This window comes from Eptesicus fuscus, chromosome 6 (genome assembly GCF_027574615.1).
Source record: "Eptesicus fuscus isolate TK198812 chromosome 6, DD_ASM_mEF_20220401, whole genome shotgun sequence".
In the NCBI taxonomy this organism is placed as follows: domain Eukaryota; kingdom Metazoa; phylum Chordata; class Mammalia; order Chiroptera; family Vespertilionidae; genus Eptesicus; species Eptesicus fuscus.
In genome coordinates this window covers 105,330,903-105,351,112 of record NC_072478.1, presented here as the reverse complement: position 1 = coordinate 105,351,112, position 20,210 = coordinate 105,330,903, and the positions used below count along the sequence as shown (strand labels likewise).

The window sequence follows — 20,210 nt, the reverse complement described above, 5'->3', positions numbered from 1 at the left end:
GAATGAGCTTTGAGGAGCTATACCTGTGATAAAGAAATATGATGATGTTGATCCTGAGAAGAATATACCTGCCAAAAAGGACTCCTCATGGTTAATTAGGCTCAAATTAATAACCAGAGTCTAGGGGCCATTGTTTACATAGCCCCTCCCGTACACTACATTTCAGGGAAACTTCCAGGCTTTCCGCGGTGTCTTCTAGCCCAGCTGAGCTGACTCTTCTGAGAGCTCCACGGATCAGAATTGGACCAATGGGACTGAGACTTTCCCCATCCAATCAGGCTGCACAACTATATCCTCATTAGCCTTTTCACTGAACCATGAGAGCAACTCCATTCCAACCAATCAGGACAGTGGTGTTTAGACCAACCGGTGAGAATTTGGAGTCCTTATTTGCCTGAAAGGGGGCCAATCAAGGATCAGGGGTGGGTACTTCTTTCTATATAAGTCTGCTTTGAGCCGCACACTTTCAGTTTACACCAAAGACACACTTGGGTGGCTGGAATTACTGCAACAGTGGAGCTGTAACATCCATTAGGGTTGCTTACTGTTGAGTTGAACTGGCCACAGCAAGCGACCTTCAGTTGACATTGGTGTGTTATGAGCAATTGAAGATCAGGCAGGGAGCTGCAGTTGTCCCTGACCTAAGTCAAAATTCAGGCCACATGAAAAAGGATGGGGGGTTCCGAGGAGCTACAAACCTGAGGGGCCTCAGGCTTGCTGAGCTTTCTTTTCTTTTTGTGTGTTAACCCTCACCCGAGGATATTTTCCCACCATTGATTTTTAAAGAGAGTGGAAGGGAGGGAGGGAGGGAAGGAAGGGGGAGGGGGAGAGAGATGTGAGAGAGGCACGTGGGTTGGTTGCCTCCTGCACAGACCAGGGCTGGGGATGGAACTGAGACCCTTCCTTTGTGGGGGACAATCTAACCACTGAGCAACACCGGTCAGGGCTGCAGATCTTTCTTTTTGAAGTGTTGTTACAAACCCATTAAGCATTAGGTTTGACAACAGAAATGCTTCCGTGATGGAGCCTGACAGAGTGATCTCGGTCAGGTGTAGGTCCCGTCCTCTCTACTGAGCCTCAGTCTCTGGTCTGTAAATTAGGAATAAATACCTCCTGAGTTACTGTGAAAGTTAGCAAAACCGAGGAACAGTGATTGGACAGTGCCTGTCACACAGTAGGTGCCCAGTATTTTTGTCCCTCTGGGGGAGTTATTGGTAATCAGTACTATAAATCACCTAATTCGATTTGTCAAGAGAACCCCAGCTGAGCGCCAGCAGGCCGGGCTCAGACACACGCCCTGCTTTTTCCTGTAGGAGTTGACGCTTCCACGGACCCTGGTTACATGCTGACGGGGATCCAGAGTCGCTCAGAATGCGGAGCCCCGGTCCTTCTGCCCATGGGCGGTGACATCCAGGGGGTGGCCCGGGAACTCGCACTGCCAGGCTCTCCTCCAGGCCGTCCCAGCGCCGTGGTGGGTGGTCTTGGGCCCTAGGATTCCCCGCCGGCAAGGAGTCTCCGCGTCCTTGGAGATGGGTGATCGGCCCTAACGCTGGGCTGGGGGTCCAAGGGCCACGACTCTGGTGTAGCGTCTGCGGCTGGGGGTGGGGGTGTGTGTGCGCGCGCTCTCCTCGAGATGGGAGCTCTGGGAGCAACGAATGCCAGGCAGGGAGACCAGGCAGAAAGGCGCCTAGGGTTACCGCCAACAGGTGGCTAGCGGGGTGGCTCCTTTAAGACGCCGTTCAGCCCCGCCCCGCGCCGCACCCCCGCCGGGAGCCGTGCCACGTGACCCGAGTCTTGTGACTGGCGGGAGGGGGGGCGCGGAGGGGAAGCCCGCCCGCCGCCCGCCGGGAGCGGGACTCGCCTCTACGCCGTCCGGGTGTCCCCACGAGTCAGCGTCTGAGCCGGAGCCGGAGCCGGAGCCGGAGTCGGAGAGGGAGCCGAGCCGGGCGCGGTGGGCGCCGCCCGCCATGGACCACAAGCCCCTGCTGCAGGACCGGCCGCCCACCTACAACCTGGAGGCCGGCCAGGGCGACTTCGCGTGCGGCCCGCATGGCTACGGCGCCATCCCCGCCGCGCCCCCGCCGCCGCCCTACCCCTACCTCGTCACAGGTGGGCCCGGCGGGCGGGGGCTGGGGTGTGGGGTCTGCGGGGCTGGGGAAGGGAGCTGGGGGAACGGGCTTCGGGGGCGGGGCTGGGGGCGGGCCAAGCGGGCGGGGCGCCCCGGGAGCAAACTTGAGACCGAGTCCTCCGGCGACCTTTAACCCCCCAAACCAACTTTCCTCCGGGCGCTGCCCGGGGCCAGCGCGCTTTTCGGGAACGCGGGGCCCTAGTGTCAGGCAGGCAGCCCGTGAGGAGGGGCTGGGGGAATCTCCCGCTCCAGGAAGCTGCTGTCGGGCCCTTGCGTCTGGGCGCCGTCCGAGCGCCTTCCGAGCGTCCTCAGCACACCTGGGGGGTTGCGCGCCCGAGGCCCGCCCTCCTCAGGAAGCATCACAACCCGGTTTGAAATTAACTTTATTAACGAGGCTCTGTCTGCACTTCAGCACCTAGTCAAGCCCCCAGGAGGCACTTGGTGAGGGCTGCTGTTGTCTTGGTTTTGAAAGGAGAGTTTTTGTGGCGGGGGAGGAAGGGCAGGAGCAGCAGTGCCCCCTGCCCCCTCTGATGTGCCTTCCTGTCCACAGGGATACCTACCCACCACCCCAGGGTCTACAACATCCACAGTCGAAATGTCACCCGGTACCCTGCCAATTCCATCGTTGTCGTTGGCGGCTGCCCAGTCTGCAGGTATGTCACAGGTCTGGGGCTGGCCCCCAGAAGCCTCTGGGGACACACATACCCAGAACCTCATAAAGGCAGGGTCATTGAGGCCTGTGGCTTCTGCCCCAGGTGGGTCGGTCTGGATGTGGGACAAGCTGTAGTGGGCAAGCATGGGTTCAGTTATCCTGGGTTGGACATGTTTCACAGGGCAGCTGGGGTGGGCTCTGTTTCTTGGAGAGTTGAGTGCTTTGGACCACTGAGCCCCAAGGGAACGGGATGCAGTTGGACTGACAGTCTCCCATCCCCGGTTCTCCCGAAGGTGGTGACAGGCTTCCTTTTCAGGGAGGGGCTGTGTGAAGTGTGGGGCAGGGGAGCCCTGACTCAGGTGGCCCATGTGTTCAAGAAGAAGGAGGTCCTAGGAGCCAGGAGAGCTACAGCTGTGAGCGCTGTTAGTGGAAACCCATGGTTCTCCTCCCAGCAGGAGCGGTGTTTCGTCTCCTTGAACTGGAGCCTCCACACCTTCTATGACTGTTGATATGGGGCCCGAGATGCTTGTTCGTGTGGGTCCTGAGGATTCACACTCAGATAAAGACTTGGTCCCTGCCCTTGGTGGATTCAAGTGCTTGGACAGTTTAGAAAGCATGGACTTGGCACGGACCATCTTTCCTGCCGGGGAGGAGGAAGTTCAAATTTCTGAGATGGGATTGAGAAACCCTGGTTTACACTTAGACTTAATTTCAAAAGTGCATCTAGAAGGCCCAGAGTGGAGTCAAAGGGAAGTTAATGATTTCAGAGTCACAGGGGGCAGCTAGGGCTCAGGAAGAGGGAGGGCATGATGGGGGCGGGGGGGAGACAAAAGACTGGCCTACCAGAGCCAACCATGTGCCCAATAAAGGGGGCTGTGGGCAGGGGAGAGCCCCTGGAGCTGTGTGCCAGGGTACCCCATTTGCAAATCCAGAAAGGGTGTCTTCTGACATAGCTGGTGAAAGGCCTTTGGAGAATGAAAGGGGAGGGAGAGGAGGGCAGACAAGGGCCTCCTCCTGAGTGCCCCTCTCTCCATGCGGCACTAGGGCGTCAGAGCTGTTGGGGTTTGAAGGTACTGTACAGGGGTGGGTTTGGATTAGCCGCGGCATGGACTTGGGGGCTGGTCCCATGCTTCTGGGCAAGGCTCAAGGCTTGGTCCCATGCGGAGAGAGCCACCTGGACTCCTGGGAAGTTACAGGAAGAGGTGAGGGACGGGAACCACCGTGTTTAGCTGAGGCTGCCCTGGGTGCTCAGCCGCGGTGTGTGCATAGCCCTCTGCCCCACTCAGCCCAGCTGGAGGATTCCCAGGGCCTGCTTTTCGAAGTGGGGTCTTCAGATCATCTCCCATTTTAAGGAGGGGTGTTAGGCTGGCAAATTCAAGGAGGATCAGGAAGGCGCCTGAAGCAGAGGAATCTGGCTGGGATTTCAGTGTCTCCCTGCCATGTCTGCCACTGCCTAGGAGTGCCCAGCCTGCCACAGGAGCTGGGTTCAGATCCTGGCCCTGGCAGCTCCCAGCTGGGCCTATTTCCCCATCTGGGAAATGGGGATATCTGATGGGATGGATAGTCTGTGAGGCTATTGTAGGCCCAAGTCCCTGAGCTAAGAGGAGTGGACACCAGCACCCAGCCCCCTGTGGCTAGTGGAGGCTGGGAGCCAAGGCTGAGATGTCTCCAGGGCTGTGAAGCTTCCGGCCACTGGCTGGGCTGCTGCCAGGTGGGGGAGCATTTCCCGATACCACCTTTCCCCAGATTGGGAGCTGTGTCATTTCGGAGGCCTGTGGCTTCTGCCCCATGGCCCCCAGTCATTGGGAATCTGGACTAAGGTCGGGCTGTGTTCTCTGCTCTCGGGAGAGTCTTCCGTGGGGCTGAGGGCAAGGGTGCCGCCTGCATTTGGAACCAGGCTTCTTCCCTGGGATCACTATCTTCCCGCCTCTGGGTGGTGGGCGGCAGGCAGTGAGGAGGAATGGGTGCTCTGAGAACAAGTTTGGGGGATCGAGTTGGGACCAAACTCTCTTGACTCCCCCCGAGGCATGTCCTCCTGTGGGCCCTCTCGTCTGTGGTGTGAGAAGAACAGATGCCAGCAGTAAGGGTTCTTCCCTGAACTTGGGTTCCTCACACGGGAGTGTCCCTGCCCTTCCTGCTAGAGAGCGGGAGGCCCCTTAGCCCTGTGCCTTTGCAGTGGTGCGTGGTGTGGGCGTGGCTGGCCAGTGGGCTGAGGCTGGGCAGCACTGAGGAGGGAGAGGCCGGACACTTTCCCGGGAAGCGCCACTGTGGTTTGGGGTGTGGGTGTAGGGGCCCCGGGGCGGGTCCTCTCCGGGGAGAGGAGGGGTTTCCCCTGGGCGCAGTCCAGGGCAGCCACTGTGTGTCTGGAGTCATGGGGTTGGGAGACAGGCCACTTCTCGGTGACCGCACTGCTGCCTCCCTTTCCATCCAGCCCGCCAAGCGCCGTCCCTGCCCCTCCCGGGCAGCTTGGCAGGAATTCGCTGAAGTCACACGGCTGCGATTCCCTCTGAGTGAGGTCTGGTGTAAGAGGTCTGTCACTTGTCATTTTGTCATCGTCCAGCCTTCCCTTAAGCAGCCTGACTCCACCCTCCCTTTTTAGCCGACTGCATGAATATTTCTTTTGACTCCAGCACATACTCATCTCAGCCCCACTGCAGTCTCTGAACTAGTCCTGTGGGGATACGGCTGCCCCTGGATGCAGGACGAGGCGGTAGCACTGTGGCCTGGGATCTGGGGCTGGCTGAGTTCACCTTGGCTGTGGTGAGAAGGCCCTGAGCAGCAGGGGTCAAAGCCTGGAACGTGACGCAAGTAGGAGGCACAGGCAGTAGGCGCAGGGCCTGCCTCGCACTGGGCCCCCGCCGACACTGGATAGGTATCGTTGGGTGTTTAGCTTTTAGGGTGACGGGGGGAGGAGGAAATCCAGGAACGAGTGGGGTCACGGAAGCCAAGACAGAGGCTCCAGGAATAGTGTCGGTCCAGGATGCGCATGGGTGGTCAGCGTGGGCACTCTGGTGACCCTGGGAGAGTTCTGGGAGGTAGAGGCAGGGCTCGAGCGCGTGACACAGCACAGGTGACAAGGTGGAGTGTGGACAGCTCAAGAGAGGACGGGGCCTGTGACAGAACCTTGGGGAGTTGACTGCCTGGACATCCTCGGGCTGGGGGTTGGGGATGGTGGAAGACTCAGGCCCCTGCTCGGGCCTACACTTTGCTCAGAGGCCTGGTCATCAGGCTTGTTCACAACTGCCCTGGAGTGGCCGGTATCTGTGCCCCTGAGAGGCAGATGTGCCTCCCGCTGCTGAGGGCAGAGATGGGACCTGGTGTCTGAAGGGAGCTGGCTGGGTGCTTTGGGGCATCTGCCCCCTACCCCCCCCCCCCCTCAGGCTCCAGGCCTTGGATGCCCTGGAGGAAGTCCTCCCTGAGGCTGTCCTGTGAGGGCTGGATGCTCTCTGAGCCACCTGTGCTGTGCAGTGAGCGGGGATGGGGAGGAAGGGCTGCCGGGGCCGGGCACTAACTGCCGGGGCACAGACATGGGGAGGCCCTGGACGGTGGAGCTGGTTTGGTGCCAGAGCTCTGCAGCCCGAAGGCCACCTCTGCTGCTCTGGAAGTGGCTTGATCAGCATCGGTAGTTGTACCAACTGTTGGCCATGACTGTGGACAGAGCAGGTGTGCTCCCAGCCGAGGGCAGCCTGTTACAGCCGCCTACGTAGGGAAACAGCTGGTGGCCAGGGCCTTCCTGAGCCCCACCCCCTACTTGGGCAGCAGGGCCTCAGGTGCTTTTTCAGCTGGATCTGACGCCACCTGTCCTGACATGTGGTCTGAGAGAGGACCTGACCTCTGTAGTCCTTAGAATACAGGAAGTGGTACCTGCCACACAAGCTCAGGCCTGCTGATCGCTGTCCCTCAGACCTGGCCTTGCCTGTGCTCTAGTCCACCTGGTCACACACACAGAAAGGGTGGCACCCATGAGCCTGGGAAACGGGGTGAAACAAAGGGAAACGGGTATCTTTCCTGCAGGAGCTCAGATCCTTTCCTGAACTAATGCACATGGTGACTCCAATGCACATAGTTTGACCCAACACCCCCCCCCCCCCCCCCCCGCCCTTCCTTTTCTGCAGCGCTTACGGGGGGGACTAGTGTTTTCAGGATGAGCACGTTTGGGAAATACTTGTAGAATGTATTGTGTCCCTTGTAGATGTTTTAGGCACTTCCCTCCTGAGTGGGTGGCGGGGGTGGACATTGTGACTTTTTCTTTAAGCTGTTGAAAACCAGACTTCCTCTTAGCCTGGTATATTTTTCATGACTCCCCGTGGCCGTGGAGCAGGGAGCCTGCTCTGCTGGGCAGGGTGGACGGGGGCGGGGGGGGGGGTTTGCTGCACCGGGTCCTCCTGCAGCTGATGGGTAGCAGCCGTCACATGGGCTCGTGACTTCCTGAGAAGGGGCCGCAGCAGTAGCAGCAGCTCTGGCATTTTGAGGAGGAAGCCCTCTGTTGGCGCATTTCACGGTGACCCTTGTTTACTCTTTTATTAAGCGGAACCACCCTCCTCCTTCATGCAAAAGGTGGCAAAATAAGGAGCGGAACGTTGTGGGCATAGGGATCCTTAGCAGTATTGCTGACGATGGGGCTGAGGAGAGACAGTGGCTTCAGAAAGACCAAGGAAGCTGGGACGGACATGCAGGGGCGTGGGAGAATGGGTGCAAAGGTACTAAAGCAGTGGGAAGGAGTGCCCCGGCCCCCAGGGAGCAGCTGGTCCCTGATGGCTTTCTCTGGCTCCCAGGCCCGTCTGATAGGAGTGGACTATTTCTCATTTGGGCTGAGCTGGCTGTTGTGTTCTCATTTTAATTTCAGCTGTGTCCCGAACTTTCCAGAAGTAGCCTAAGGACTAAAGGTGGAGCTGAACACACAGCTCTTGCTTCCCACTTTGGGGGCCTTTGAAGAGGACCCTTGAATCTGGGTGGTGAGTCCAGGTCTCTGACCGATACTCACTGGCACCTGATCGCGGTGATGTCCCCAGGTGTCTTAGGTATTATAGATTGTGCACTAAAAGGTAAACGTGACTTTTTTCCCTGAAGCTTTGAGATGAAATTTCTCAAGTGACCTTTTAGACATTGTGTGAACATGGCTGATTTTAGTCTTTCACTAAAAATCTGCTGCCTGTCCTCCCCCCGAAAATAGAAAAACCAAACAAAATTCTGAACTCTATCCCTGTTTGTAGTATTTCCCTCCAGGGATAAAAAGAAACTTTTCAATACTGGGAAAAAATACTCAAATGATTGGGTTTTCTTGGTCTTGTGTTTTCAGAGATGTAAAAATTTTATAAACTAGCATTTGTTTCTTGTTCTTCTGTAAAAGGAAATACGGCAGATTACATGGCCACTGAACGCTGCCTGTATGAGTAAGCGAGGGTAGCTTTCCAGCAATTCCCCTTCTTCACATGGTCTGGGAATGGCCGACAGCAGCAGCTTGCCTTCCCTCCAAACACGGCAGACGGTGTTGGCGGATCTCCAGGCCGATGTGGCTGGTTGCGCTGACGCGCCGAAGGTCTGGTGGGACATCAGGCCGAGGGCCCTAACCCGAGCCCCCTCTCTCTCTCCACAGAGTCGGGGTTCTGGAGGACTCCTTCACCTTCCTGGGCATCTTATTGGCCATCGTCTTTTTCCCCTTTGGGTTCATCTGCTGTTTTGCCTTGAGGAAGCGAAGATGTCCCAACTGTGGAGCAAACTTTACCTAAAGGGAAGCGCACGCCCGGCTTCCCTCCAGCTGTCCTTCTAATGTAAATGTGTACAGCAGCTGTATCTGATTGAGCTTCAGGACTGTTTTGTAAGGGAGGTGGGACGGATTGGGCATGTGTGAGCTGGGTTCAGCGCACAGGGCACGGAGTGCGGACACGCGGCAGCACTGCTCCCAGGGTTAACGACAACTCAGAACAGCACTTTTATTTTTTGCAGTCTTCAATTTGAGAAAGGTGAGAAATGGTTTTAAATAAATGAGATTCATACCATTGTTTACCTGGTTCTGCTTATTCAGTGTTTGCACACTGCCACTTGCAGAAGGTAACTTTTGTTTGGAAAATTTCAAACGTGAAGTAGAGACTAGAATTACGTACCCACCACCCAGCTTCAACACTGTTCAATTCTGTTATTTTTCTTGATAAGCATTTACAGCTCAAGAAAATGTTCTTGTTTTCACGTTCTTTTATTTTATAATGAAACATAATACCTTGGCATTTCCAGAGCATGCCCCTCAGTGCCAAGGACAAGGCAAGCCCTCCCATCCGGTGTGAGGCAGGTAAGTGACACTGTCGTCCACTCTATGAAGGTGGAGACGGGCTGGGTGAGCCAGTGGGCCTGCGAATTACACCTGATAACCCCAGGCCTACGTATCGCTAAAACAAAGCCAGAGGACCCCAGAGTGGAGGGTCCCCCCACTCCTCCTCAGCACCCCCTAAAACCACTGCTGAAAAGTAAGGGGCTTCTGTGGACCTGCTCTAACCTAAGTGGTGAGGAGTGGCCACTTCGCTGACTGGTTTCTTGGCTGGCGCGTCTTCTTTCAGGACAGGTGCTGCTGACACCTGCACTTTGCCTGACAGTCCTGGGGAGCCCTCACGTTCCCGTGTCATTAGCTCCCCACTGGCTGACCCCGGAGGAGGCGGCTAGGACCATGAACCTGGAAGTGTCACGCACTCACACTGGTTTTACCTGCAGTTGACTTTGGCCAATTTCAAGCTTACAGAAAAACGATAATAATGGTAAGACCAAAGGAGCCGTATGAACAACAAGCCCCCCTTCCCTGCCCACACAGTGAATGGCCTGGGTGTGACATTTAACCACGATTCTCCACTCCTCCAACTTAGGGCCTAACCCCTGACAGCCAGCCACGAACTCCCTCCCGGAGCAGCCCAGATGACAGTGGGTCTCAGCTAGAGGGCAGCTCCTATGCCACCACTCCCAGAGGTCCTCCAGGCTCTGGGAGCACTGTTTGTGCATCAGGACCTGATGGGAAAGTGTCAGAGGGAATGAGGGACAGATCGGCTTTGGTCAACTAGCTCATTAGCAAGTCCCCTGGTTGGCGAATGTGGTGCCCCTCTGGCCAGGCCCACATGCAGCCTGGCCTGGCGGGTTTTCATTGGTGCCTCAGAGCTACCAAATCCAGAAGTTGTGGGGCATTCAAGTACTAAGCACCATGGCTGTGATGGGGACAGGCAAAAGGCCCAGCACTACAGCTGGGCCTGATCACGGGAAGGCGGGGGTTTCTCCATCTTGGGGAGCTCTGCATTTGACTAAACAAAAATTTAAAAATTTTAAGTTAAAAGTTGAAATTTATATAATATTTTCATAATTTATATTGCTTAAGATTCTCCTTTGGATAAACATTACATGCTACTTAAGAGCAGGTACTTTATAAAATACAAATGTGGTCTCAGCTACATGCAGGTACAGAAAGCCAGTCCTGAAAGCACAGACTACCCCTTATTCTGGCTATTTCAAAAATAATCAGAATATTTAAAAAATGATACGGTAAGGATTAGAACCAAATTTACTGCTCTTTGAACAAAATAGGAAGAAAATACTTTAAATGATTGAGTTGGTCACAATTTATCTTCTTAAAGACAGAAATGTGCAAAACCAACTATGTGAAATTGAGAAAATGCATTGATTTGCTAAAGTAGAATACGTTCAAAATCAGGCACCCTCCGGTGAAGTGTCATGACAGTTACAGGCTGCACCACACCTATGACTTCACACGTGAGAACATAAGAAGATCCAGGAGAAGTCTTTGGCCATCTTTTCATCCAATGATTGGTGCCGATCGATCGTTTGTCACTGTTGGTCGGAGTTTCACAGTAGCAAAGGGGTTTTCTCCACTGTGGGGGAAGGAAAACAAAGTCGGCAGAAATACCTTAAGATGGGAATTTTATTTTTTTGGTTAATGCTCACCTGATGTCCCCACCCCGCCCCGCCTTGATGTGGAAGGGAGAGAGAAATGTTGATGTGAGAGAGACACATTGATTAGTTGCCTCTGCACACACCCTGAACGGGCCAGGATTGAGCCTGCAACCCAGGTACGTGCCCTTAACCAGAAATAGAACCCGAAACCCTTCGGTGCGTCGACCGATGCTGTAAGCACTCGTTCCCCACACCGGGCAGGGAATGTGATTTTAAATGAACTAAATACAAACTATTGTTCTTGTTCTGTAGTTAGATACCGTATGTACATTCTGGGCAGCATTTTTCTGATGTGAAGTTTCACCGTGGCAGTTCTCCAGTCCGCCTCTTACAGAACTACCCGAAGTTGGAGCACTTTGGACACAGGAGAGCCCAGCTCTCTGCAGTCCTCTGTGGAAGGGGGTCAGGTGGGACAGCCATCTGAGACGGCCTGGATTGCCGTGTTGCCAAGCACAGCCTGTGATCAGGAGCCACCCTCTGGGTCTGGGCAGATGCCTCCCTGGACTATGATGAGAGCAAGGTGGCTGCATTCTTTTGACCCCACAGGCCTGAGGCTGTTTTCAGGATCAGGCAAGGCCCTCCCAGGGACACTGCTGGCCACTCGCCAACAGGGAGGGCAATGTGCAGCTCAGAGGCTTATGGGGAGAGTTCACGTACCTGAGGAAAGGATGCTTTGCAGTCCCGTTTGTGTTATTCTGTGGAAAGATGAAGTTTATGGAAGGCTCATGAAATTAAGACTTTTAAACAAGACCTGAAGGTAAAGGCATCTAAAACACAAGGGACTGTTGAAAGCTAAGAATATTTAAAGGTGCCCTGGAGTCTCCATTCATTAGAAACTGTCTAGCTATGTAAATTCACTTAAAAGATTAACAGGAAGGACAGACATTTTAAAAGACAGTGAGGGACCTGCCCTGCGTTGGGCCATCTCACATGCAGAGGGAGAATAGGCCTGCAGCTCCTTGCCCACAGCCTGTTGCAGGTGCAAAACTTGTGAGTGCAGGTGGCTTTTTGGGAGCTCAGTCCTGAATGAAGCCATGGGAAAACTACGTGAAAATGAAACGTCGGTGGGTTTTGGTGCCACAGACTGGTGCCCAGTGCTCCCCAGAGATCTTGCAGGAAGTTGCACAAAGAGAAGAGAAGGACGTGTAAACACTGGCTTTGTCTTCAGGAACCACCAGAGCCTGCAGGTGCCTGGCAGGCCTCACCTCCCAGGGACTTGGGGTCTCCCAGTGTGGCCAGGGACCAGGGGCCTCCTTTCCTTCATTCCATAAAGCTTACAGGCCAAGAATCTGCTTTGAACCTGCTCTGGCTGTTCTAGAAAAGCACTGCTGTGAGGTTACTCAGATGCCGCCCAGGAGAGGGCAGTGTGCCACTGTCTGACCAAGGGGCTGCCCGACCAGACCTGACTGAAAGCTCCCAGGACTCTCCGTGGTCAGGGCACAGACCTCTGAACACTGACTACAGCTCCTCGCACTCCCCGCTGCCAGCCAGCTGGGGTTTGAAGGCCATGCCTCGCCAAAGCCCTTGCCAGGGCTCCTTGGGAGGCCTCTACTGGGTTTTGGACCTACTGACTCCCAAGGCAGAGGGTTAGGGACACTGTGATTCAGACCTGCGCCTGCTGTCAATGGGCTTCTGAGGACCCACATCTTGACCTTGAACCTCGGGACCAGCCAGCTCATCCTGATGGCGGCCCCAGCACCAGGAGGCAGAGTCCTGGCTCTCCTCACTGAAGCACATCCTAGCAGGGCTTTAAATGGACTCTTCCCTCAGGGCATGCAGCCCCCAGAGCAAGCCCTCCTGGGGCAGTGCTCACATTCTGTGATTTAGGGATAAAACTACACCAGGACGCGTGCCACGGAGTGCTCAAACATACTGCCGAACAGAAAGAAAGCCAGAACGGAGGTATAGGGTCCCACGTGAAAAGGTCCCTGGGGTCAGGAGGAAGGGCAGCTGAGTCCTCTTGGCCTGGGAAGTGCACTTCCTGCCAAACCAGAGTCCCCAGGCTCGGCCTCCACGTGACACAGTGGAAACCACATCCTCCCGCCTTCCCTCAGGGTGGGACAGTGTGGCTCTCCGCGTGTGTCACGTCTGAGGAGGGTTCTGCCCTGAACCGGAAACACCACCGGGGAGCAGCCTAACTGTCCTCAAGGCACACCCTGCGGGCTTGTTCCGAGAGGGCCTCACCCCCAGGGAGCTTCAGAACGAGTTCAGCCACCTGTGTCACCTGGCTGCTTAGCGACAGCATTGGAGAGAAACAGCACAGTCCATCCTGGGAAGAAAAGTGACAACTTGTGCTAAGAAGGAGGGCGCAATGACCTAAGGCAGTGGTCGGCAAACTGCGGCTCGAGAGCCACATGCAGCTCTTTGGCCCCTTGAGTTTTTAGCAAAGGCCAGCTTAGGAGTACCCTAATTAATAACAATGTACCTACCTGTAATACAGTTTAAGTTTAAAAAATTTGGCTCTCAAAAGAAATTTCAATTGTACTGTTGATATTTGGCTCTGGTGACTAATGAGTTTGCCGACCACGGCCCTAAGACGACAGCCTGAAACCATCCAGTGCCGGGCCATGGTCTGGTTCTGGTGCTGCCTACACCTGCTGCTTGTGGAAAGTCACTGTGCGCTTTCTTCCTATGGCATTCCTCAATGTCTGCCATAGAGGACAGTTTCAAAGGTTTCCCCTTTCACATCTGCCAAGTCTGCACTGTCCCCAAACCTGCCTCCTCCCTTCCCCCTGCGGTGGGAAGGCACATCCAGGCCGGCCGGCCGGCACTGCCCTCCTTCCTCCAGTGAGGAGAGCTCACGCTAGATCCCGCTGTCTGCAGAACCGCCTCCCCACCTCACACCTGAGCACAGCCCCATTCCCCTTACTGGTTGAGGCTGGAGCCCCGTGAGGGGTGTCTGTCCTGCCTGCTGCCCCAAAGCTCCCATCCGAGCGTGTCCCTCCACTGGCTCCCTGAGGCCGAGCAGTGGGGTTTGGGGTCTCCTGGCCTCTGCACCCCCTACCCCCACCCCCCGGTCACCCGGCAAATGCTGCCTTGTCCTGCAGGAACACCAAGGTCTCTGCCTACACCATGGAATGGATGCCATGTGCGTCAGCAAGCCTAGGTGCTGCCTCCTTGTCCCTGTCCCCTCAGGACACGCACAGTGCGGACACGGCGTGAGCTCAGACCAGGTCTGTGGACCTAAAGCGTTCGAGGTCGCGCAGTCAACGGGCAGAACTGCTCCTTTGCAGGGCATGTCCTGAGGCAGTGGTGTGTGTCCTATCTCATGCTTTCCCTCGGACCTCCAAAGCGAGGCTCTGAGCACCGACCAGTCCGTTGGGCTGGGCCGCCACCCCCGGCCTTGTAGGTGCAGCCTGTTGCGTGTCTGTGTCCCCTCTTGGCAGCCAGCACAGTGCCGGTCCAGAGTGCACTCGACAGGAGATTACCAAGGCACGAAACCAGATGCCGACAGGTCAGGCATGTCCTGAGGGGACAGGAGTGGCTGTCCAGGGGACACAAGGACAGGGAAGGCCTTGTGACTGCACAGCAAGACAACCCATACCAGCTGACCACGGCCAAGCAGGAATCGGCCAAGTGGGGCACATTGTGATTTCCCCACAAAAAAACCCAAACCCAAGTCCACCTTGAGTGGGCTCTTGCTGACGCACATGGCATCCATTCCACCCAGTTTCTGCTGGGATGTCCCTCACAGGCCCACCTGCCTTGAAGGGGACCAGGTGGTCCCAGCTTACAAGTGATCCTGGTCACCTCCGGCCACCAGCACAGCCCGTTTCCCAGATGGGAGGCAGACACTCGGGCAAGGGATCTGTGTGGCCCCCCAGGCAGGGTGAGGCAGGCCCCTCACCGCAGAAGGCAGGGCTGGTGGCGAGAGACAGCCTGAGGGCATCTTTGGTGCCTGCCCTCTCTGTCCTGCTGCTCCCTGGAAACAGCCTCCCTCCATCTGAGGCCACCGAGGTGAGCTCTGTCACCTGACCCGGGTGTTAAAATGTCACAGCGGATGCCAGTGCTCAGCTGTGGCCGGACTTCCTTCCCAGTTCACAACCTCCAATCTAGTTCAACCCCTCCACTCTTAAAGGGGGGACACGGAAGCCTGGCCAGGGAAAGACCGCTCCTGGGGTCTGAAACCAGGGGCCCGCTCCCTGGAGTGGAGGGCGGATGCCAACAAGGCGGCTCGCAGGGCCGCGCAGGCTCCTTCGGGTCACAGGCCGGCCAAGTGGTTCAACAGCCTTTTAAAGCCTCGTTATCTGATTAAAACGGCGGCCACTACAGCCCAGCCCTGCCCCCCATCCCAGGGCAGCCTCGCGGCTGTCTAGGTCAGGGGTGCAGGAACGTTCCACCCCCGGTATCGGGTGTGCAGTGGACTCAGCCTAAATGTCCTGATGTTAAAACTACAATAACTGACAGTAACTGACGGCTGCCTGGATAGAAACTACGAAGAACCATGCTTTGCCCGCTCCCATGGACCCAGCCTTGGCTGACAGAGAACATACTCTCCCCAACACCATCAGCTGGATAAGCATTCTGGTTTAGGAAAGAAACTACCAGTCCAGCTGGGCGTAAGAAGTTTTGATACAAAATTCCAGGACCGTGTCCCCGCCCTCAAGGGCCTGGGCAGGGGTCAGCCGTGGTATGTGCTTCTCGAGCACCATGCTCTTAGGATTTTAACCGGAACACCGTCTGTTCTGTGCGATCTATACCTGACTGCTCAGCATGGGGGCCACTAGTCATATGTGACCAGATTAAAAGTAAACAAATTTAAAATAGGAAACCCCATTCCTTAGCTGCACCACCCACTTTCCAGGTACTCGGCTGCCCCGGGCCTACTATTCTGGGCAGTGCAGTTCTGGAATGTTCGTCTGCTCCGTAATTCTCCACTTTAATGTACTGAAGCACGTCTCGTCTTTTCTGCCCGGACACACGGAAGATTGGGGCCTGTGCCTCCTGCTGTTGCTAAGAGGCTGTTAAAGCCAGGTGTTCCCACCCACCCTGAGGTCATGTGGGAGCAGAACCGGTTCCTGCCCGCCCCCAGCTGATTCCTGGAACTGCCACCACCTGTGGAGGCTGTCTGACTGGCTGAAGGGATCAGCAGAGGCAATGTGAGGGTGTGCTGGAGACAGTTTCGTTTTTATTCTTCTGCAGTTTGCACGGGATCATGAAGTATCACTTCAGAGATGCTAGTGACAGAAACATGAGCCAGTCCTTGAACTTCCCTGTGCACTGTGACACGCCCTCTGCTTGCTCTGGATCAGTGCCCTCTCCATTACGAGGTCGACGCACTCCGACTGACTTTAGGAACAGTGACCGTCCTGGAGTCACGGCCAGCAGCGCCTCAAGCCCTACGGCCTCGGCTGACTTTCTCTAAAGTCGACTCCTCTTTTCTTGTGACCGCTAAAATGGAGTTTCCAGTACCCCCAGATCAGAAAAATAATACAGCAGCTTGTCAGCACCTCATAAACAGTCCACAGTACTTGTCTCACCGACAGTGTTCTGATGGGAGACACTGGTCAGAACTGCGTTTCCCAGTCTGCTCTGGGACCTCAGAAAGCTGCTGTCACTTTTCTGGGCCTTAACAAGGCCCCGCAATACCTCCTGGGATGTCAGTAAGTGGGCCCACGCCCAGGAGGCGCTGAGGGCGGAGGGTGTGGTGTGGAGGCGCTATCCACAGGCTGGCACCAGGGCACCCTGTGGTCCCAGGCCAGCAGCTCGCTGGAGCCCGGGCAGTGCTGGGATCCCACCGTGTGTGGGTGCTGGGGAGGGAGAAACATCTCCTCCATCTCTGAATATGCTTACCTATGTCCATCTCACAGGAAATAAAATGAAAAGTTAACAGTAGTTATCTAATTATAGATAACTAAAATCTTCAATACTTAGTGTATGTTTCCCAAAATTTCTACCCAAACAGAAATTCTATGGGTTATTTTTATAAGCAGAAAAAGTGTTACTTTCAAAAGTATTTTAAAGACGGTATAATGATTAGACATTTTAATTTTTGCAAACTTGGACTTGGCTCTTCAGCCACAACCGGCAGCTGTGACTGTCAGGCAGGTGTAAAAAATATTCAGCACGGGTTTGCTGACTTAGAGTAGCAGGGGATGGATAAAGGTTAACTCAGGAGTTCATCCTTATCTGTCTCAAGAGTGGCATCACCCGTCAGTTTATCTGCAGACTTCACACAAGTTGCACCGCAAAGCCATTTCTATGTTGAACAGTTTGACATCATAAACTATATAAATACCCCATGAAAGAGAACTTTTCATCTGCTTAGCAAATGTGGGAAGAGGGTCTCTCAAATTGCAGGCACTTGAAAAACCACAGATAGCTTTGTTTTTCCTGAATACAGTCATGCTTGCAGGGCCCTGATTATTTTTAATTATTCAGAACCTTGGTCCAAAACAATTTTTTTCTAGTAGTTAAATGAGTACCTTAATTTCAGATAAGAATGTTTTTCTTTATAACGTCTGCATGTTAAAGATCTGGAGCTCTAAATTACATAAATAATTTTTTTTTTAAAAGCCTCCAAAATATGTAAATGTGAGGAAACCAGACCTGCTCCCAGAGTTCCGACAAAACTGGTTTCTCTGTGTAGGCTACACCAGTTAGTCACCAGGCCTGCCAGTTCTCACCTGTCACTACCTCTTGTCCCCCTCCCGTCTGCACGGAGCCTCCTCTCCCCATGACCGCCCGCCTCCGGCCCACCTCCGGCTCCAGAGCACACCCTCGGATGGAGGGAGGACAGCCTGCAGCCCACGCTCCTGGCTCGGTGCTCCATTCCTGGCCTGTCTCCTACCGCCTCTCGGTCCACCGCCCCACACAGCACCAGCCACCCAAGTTCCCAGAACGCACGCCTGAAGGCCTTGTGTTTGGTCAGACCTCGTCCTTTGAATGTGGCTCAAACGCCTGCCCCCAAGATGCTGCCTCTGATGCTTCCCAGGAGCCGGAGTCCTGCCCCCACCTGTCACCTCTCCACCTTCACACACACAATAAACACCTGTCACCTCTCCACCTTCACACACACAATAAACACCTGTCACCTCTCCACCTTCATACACACAATAAACACCTGTTCACTGGACTCAACTGCTGGGCTGGTCTCACTCCTGTTCGCCTCCCCAGGGCCCGGCCCAGGGCCTGGACCACCGGAAGCCACCAGTGGTACCCAGTGGAGGAGCTCCAGGGCAAAGGTCCCCGCACGCAACCCAGAGCCCTCCCTGCAGGGAGCCTTCCTTTACCAACGGTCTTGATGATGTTTAGAAAGAAGTCTGTTTGGGCACAGTAGTCAGATGCTGTAGTAATTTTTGTTGCCAAAGTTGTAAATATGACCTCACTGTAGGTATCGACTATACCGGCTTGCGTGATAAACTCGCCTTTTTGTGGAAGGTTTCCGTAATCATTAAGAGCCCAACAACATTCATTGCTCTAACAGCTGTCAAGTCAGTGACAACTGAGGTCCCCATTGGAACCCACACAAGCAGGGCTTTCTCATGAGAGAGCTGGGGCTTTAAAATGTTCTTTTAAAATGAAACCAAAGCCTACAGGCTGCGACATGAAAGACGGAAAAAGCCTCTAGCCTGCAAGACAGAGTCAGCCTGCCCGAGGGACCAGGGAGTGCTGGCCTCACAGCACCAGGTGGGGGCAGTGCCTCCTCTTCGATTCCCAGGGAAAGTGGGGGAAGGTGAAGGACGGCTGCCAGTTCCTCCTCGAATGTGGGTAGACCTGCCGCCACGCCATCAGGGGCAGGGCTTTGGTGAGATACGTCAGATCACTGATGACGTGTGGAAGGGAGAGGGCGTGTCGGGAGACAGAGGCTGGGAGCAGGCAGGGAGGGTGAACTGAGGACTCTGCACGGTCCCAGGGGGCGGGGGGGGGGGGGGGGGGGAAGGGCAGAGGCTTCCCCAGAGGAGGCGAGGTGACCGCAGAGCCCCACCTGGCCCTCAGGAGGAAGCTGTGAGCCTCCAGCTCTGCAGCTCAAGGAGGGGCAGGCACCACAGGGTGGGCACTGTTCACCGGCCTCAGCTTACTGGGCAGTCTCGGCCTTCCAAGGCAGCATTCCGTATGGACAGTCTGTACGGATGAGCCAACAAAGAGGTTTAAAAATAAGTTAGACCTCATTTGAAGTCCAAATGCTAAATAATGACTGTCATTATTGACTCTATTGGTATTTAAAAATGTGATCTTTCAATTTATCCAATTCAGTGTAGTAAATACTACATCAATGCTTTCTTCATCCATGTTTATCCACATGGTAAAAATGCTGAGAAGTAAAACATGCTATCATTTTCTAAAATTGGCAGCTAGCTGTCTGCATTGGCTAAAATGCCAGTGTTTTTATTTGTAATTCCAGCACTATGATTTTGGGGCAAGATTCTTTTTACCTTAAAAGGCATCATACAACCTTAATAAAGTAACGGAGCAGGTGGTCATTATCAATGGCTGCTAATAGCACAAGAAGAGGGACATTCGGACACGTGCCTCCGGACGGATTAGCCACGGCCAATGAAATGCTCTAGCAAAACAAAATGAGCTAACAAAACAACAGCAGGCTCTAATCAAGGCTGGAAATAGAGGAGGAAGGGGAACGTGGGCAAGGACACCATGTGGCGACAATCGGGGAAACCCAGATTGGGACAGACACCTGCAGGACTACAACTTGCTTCTGCCCGTAAGTTCCAGGAAGAACAGACGGGGGATTTGTAGATAGACAAACACTTGTCATGAGACTCAGTGACCAACTGTAACACATGGAGCTGACCTGGATCCAGATTCAAACAAATATATTGTCAAATTTTTCATGAGACAATCAGAAACTTGAAGTGACTGGTTGATGATACTCAGGAATTACTGTCAGTTATTAAAGATATGACCATTGGTGCTGTGGTCATTTTTTAAAAAAGGACCTTTAAGATACTTATAGGTGAAATGATAGGGGGTTTGGCATTAGCTTCAAATTGATCTGGGAGTGGGGGAGAGATGAATACAAGCTAGGTAGATGGGTTGGCTACTGGATTAGGTTGTTAGGTCACTGGGTTATTCTTCTCACTTTCATGTGCTTGAATTTTCCTTTAAGGAAAAGTTGAAAACCAAACACAACCGGAAGGCGCTAGAGACCCACCGGTCACACCGGACCAACCTGGACCCTGAGTTTTGGGACGTGCAGCTGTAAAAGTTTTTTTCCCTTTAAGCAAAAGGGATTTTTATATTTTTAGGAATGCTTTAAGGTCATTTCCAAATAGTTTGGATATTGTTTTAAAACATACTAGGGCCTTTAATAAAATAGCATTTGGTATCTTTGCCCTTTCATTTCAAGCAATAGCTCCCTCCATGCCGAGAGAATGGAACAGCTCCATTTTCAACAGCCACATGTCCTCCTTCTGAATAGTTTTTGGAGTTAGCTATTTGGGGTAATTTGGAATGAAAAAGCTGCAAACAGTATACAGTGCAGTGAGCTTATCAAAGAAGAGAAGCTGGACAAAGATGTAGATGAAT

The 20,210-nt window shown here is 54.2% G+C and overlaps 2 protein-coding genes across 3 annotated transcripts in view; one reads left to right on the top strand and one right to left on the bottom strand.

The window, feature by feature from the left end:
• Nucleotides 1-1,785: 1,785 nt before the first annotated feature.
• BRI3 (brain protein I3) lies at nt 1,786-8,781 on the top strand. The gene is made up of 3 exons (XM_008155988.3): nt 1,786-2,109; nt 2,679-2,781; nt 8,377-8,781. Exons 1-3 carry the CDS (start codon nt 1,968-1,970, stop codon nt 8,507-8,509), a joined length of 378 nt encoding a protein of 125 aa, XP_008154210.1. The 5' UTR covers nt 1,786-1,967; the 3' UTR covers nt 8,510-8,781.
• Nucleotides 8,782-10,296: 1,515 nt separating this feature from the next.
• The window catches only part of BAIAP2L1 (BAR/IMD domain containing adaptor protein 2 like 1), an 80,459-nt gene continuing 70,545 nt past the window's right edge, over nt 10,297-20,210 (bottom strand). For both annotated transcript variants that reach the window (XM_054718202.1, XM_054718201.1), the window contains 2 exons: nt 11,382-11,419; nt 10,297-10,642 (listed from right to left, as the gene is read on the bottom strand). In XM_054718202.1, coding sequence (XP_054574177.1) covers nt 10,567-10,642; nt 11,382-11,419 — 114 coding nt within the window. In that variant the 3' untranslated portion in view covers nt 10,297-10,566. The remainder of the gene's footprint in view (nt 10,643-11,381; nt 11,420-20,210) is intronic.

Bases quoted from the DNA above. Each gene is read 5' to 3' on its own strand.
- BRI3 (XM_008155988.3), top strand. From the start codon at position 1,968: ATGGACCACAAGCCCCTGCTGCAGGACCGGCCGCCCACCTACAACCTG. The intron at 2,110-2,678 runs GTGGGCCCGGCG...TCCTGTCCACAG, and splicing joins CTACCCCTACCTCGTCACAG to GGATACCTACCCACCACCCC. The intron at 2,782-8,376 runs GTATGTCACAGG...CTCTCTCCACAG, and splicing joins GGCGGCTGCCCAGTCTGCAG to AGTCGGGGTTCTGGAGGACT.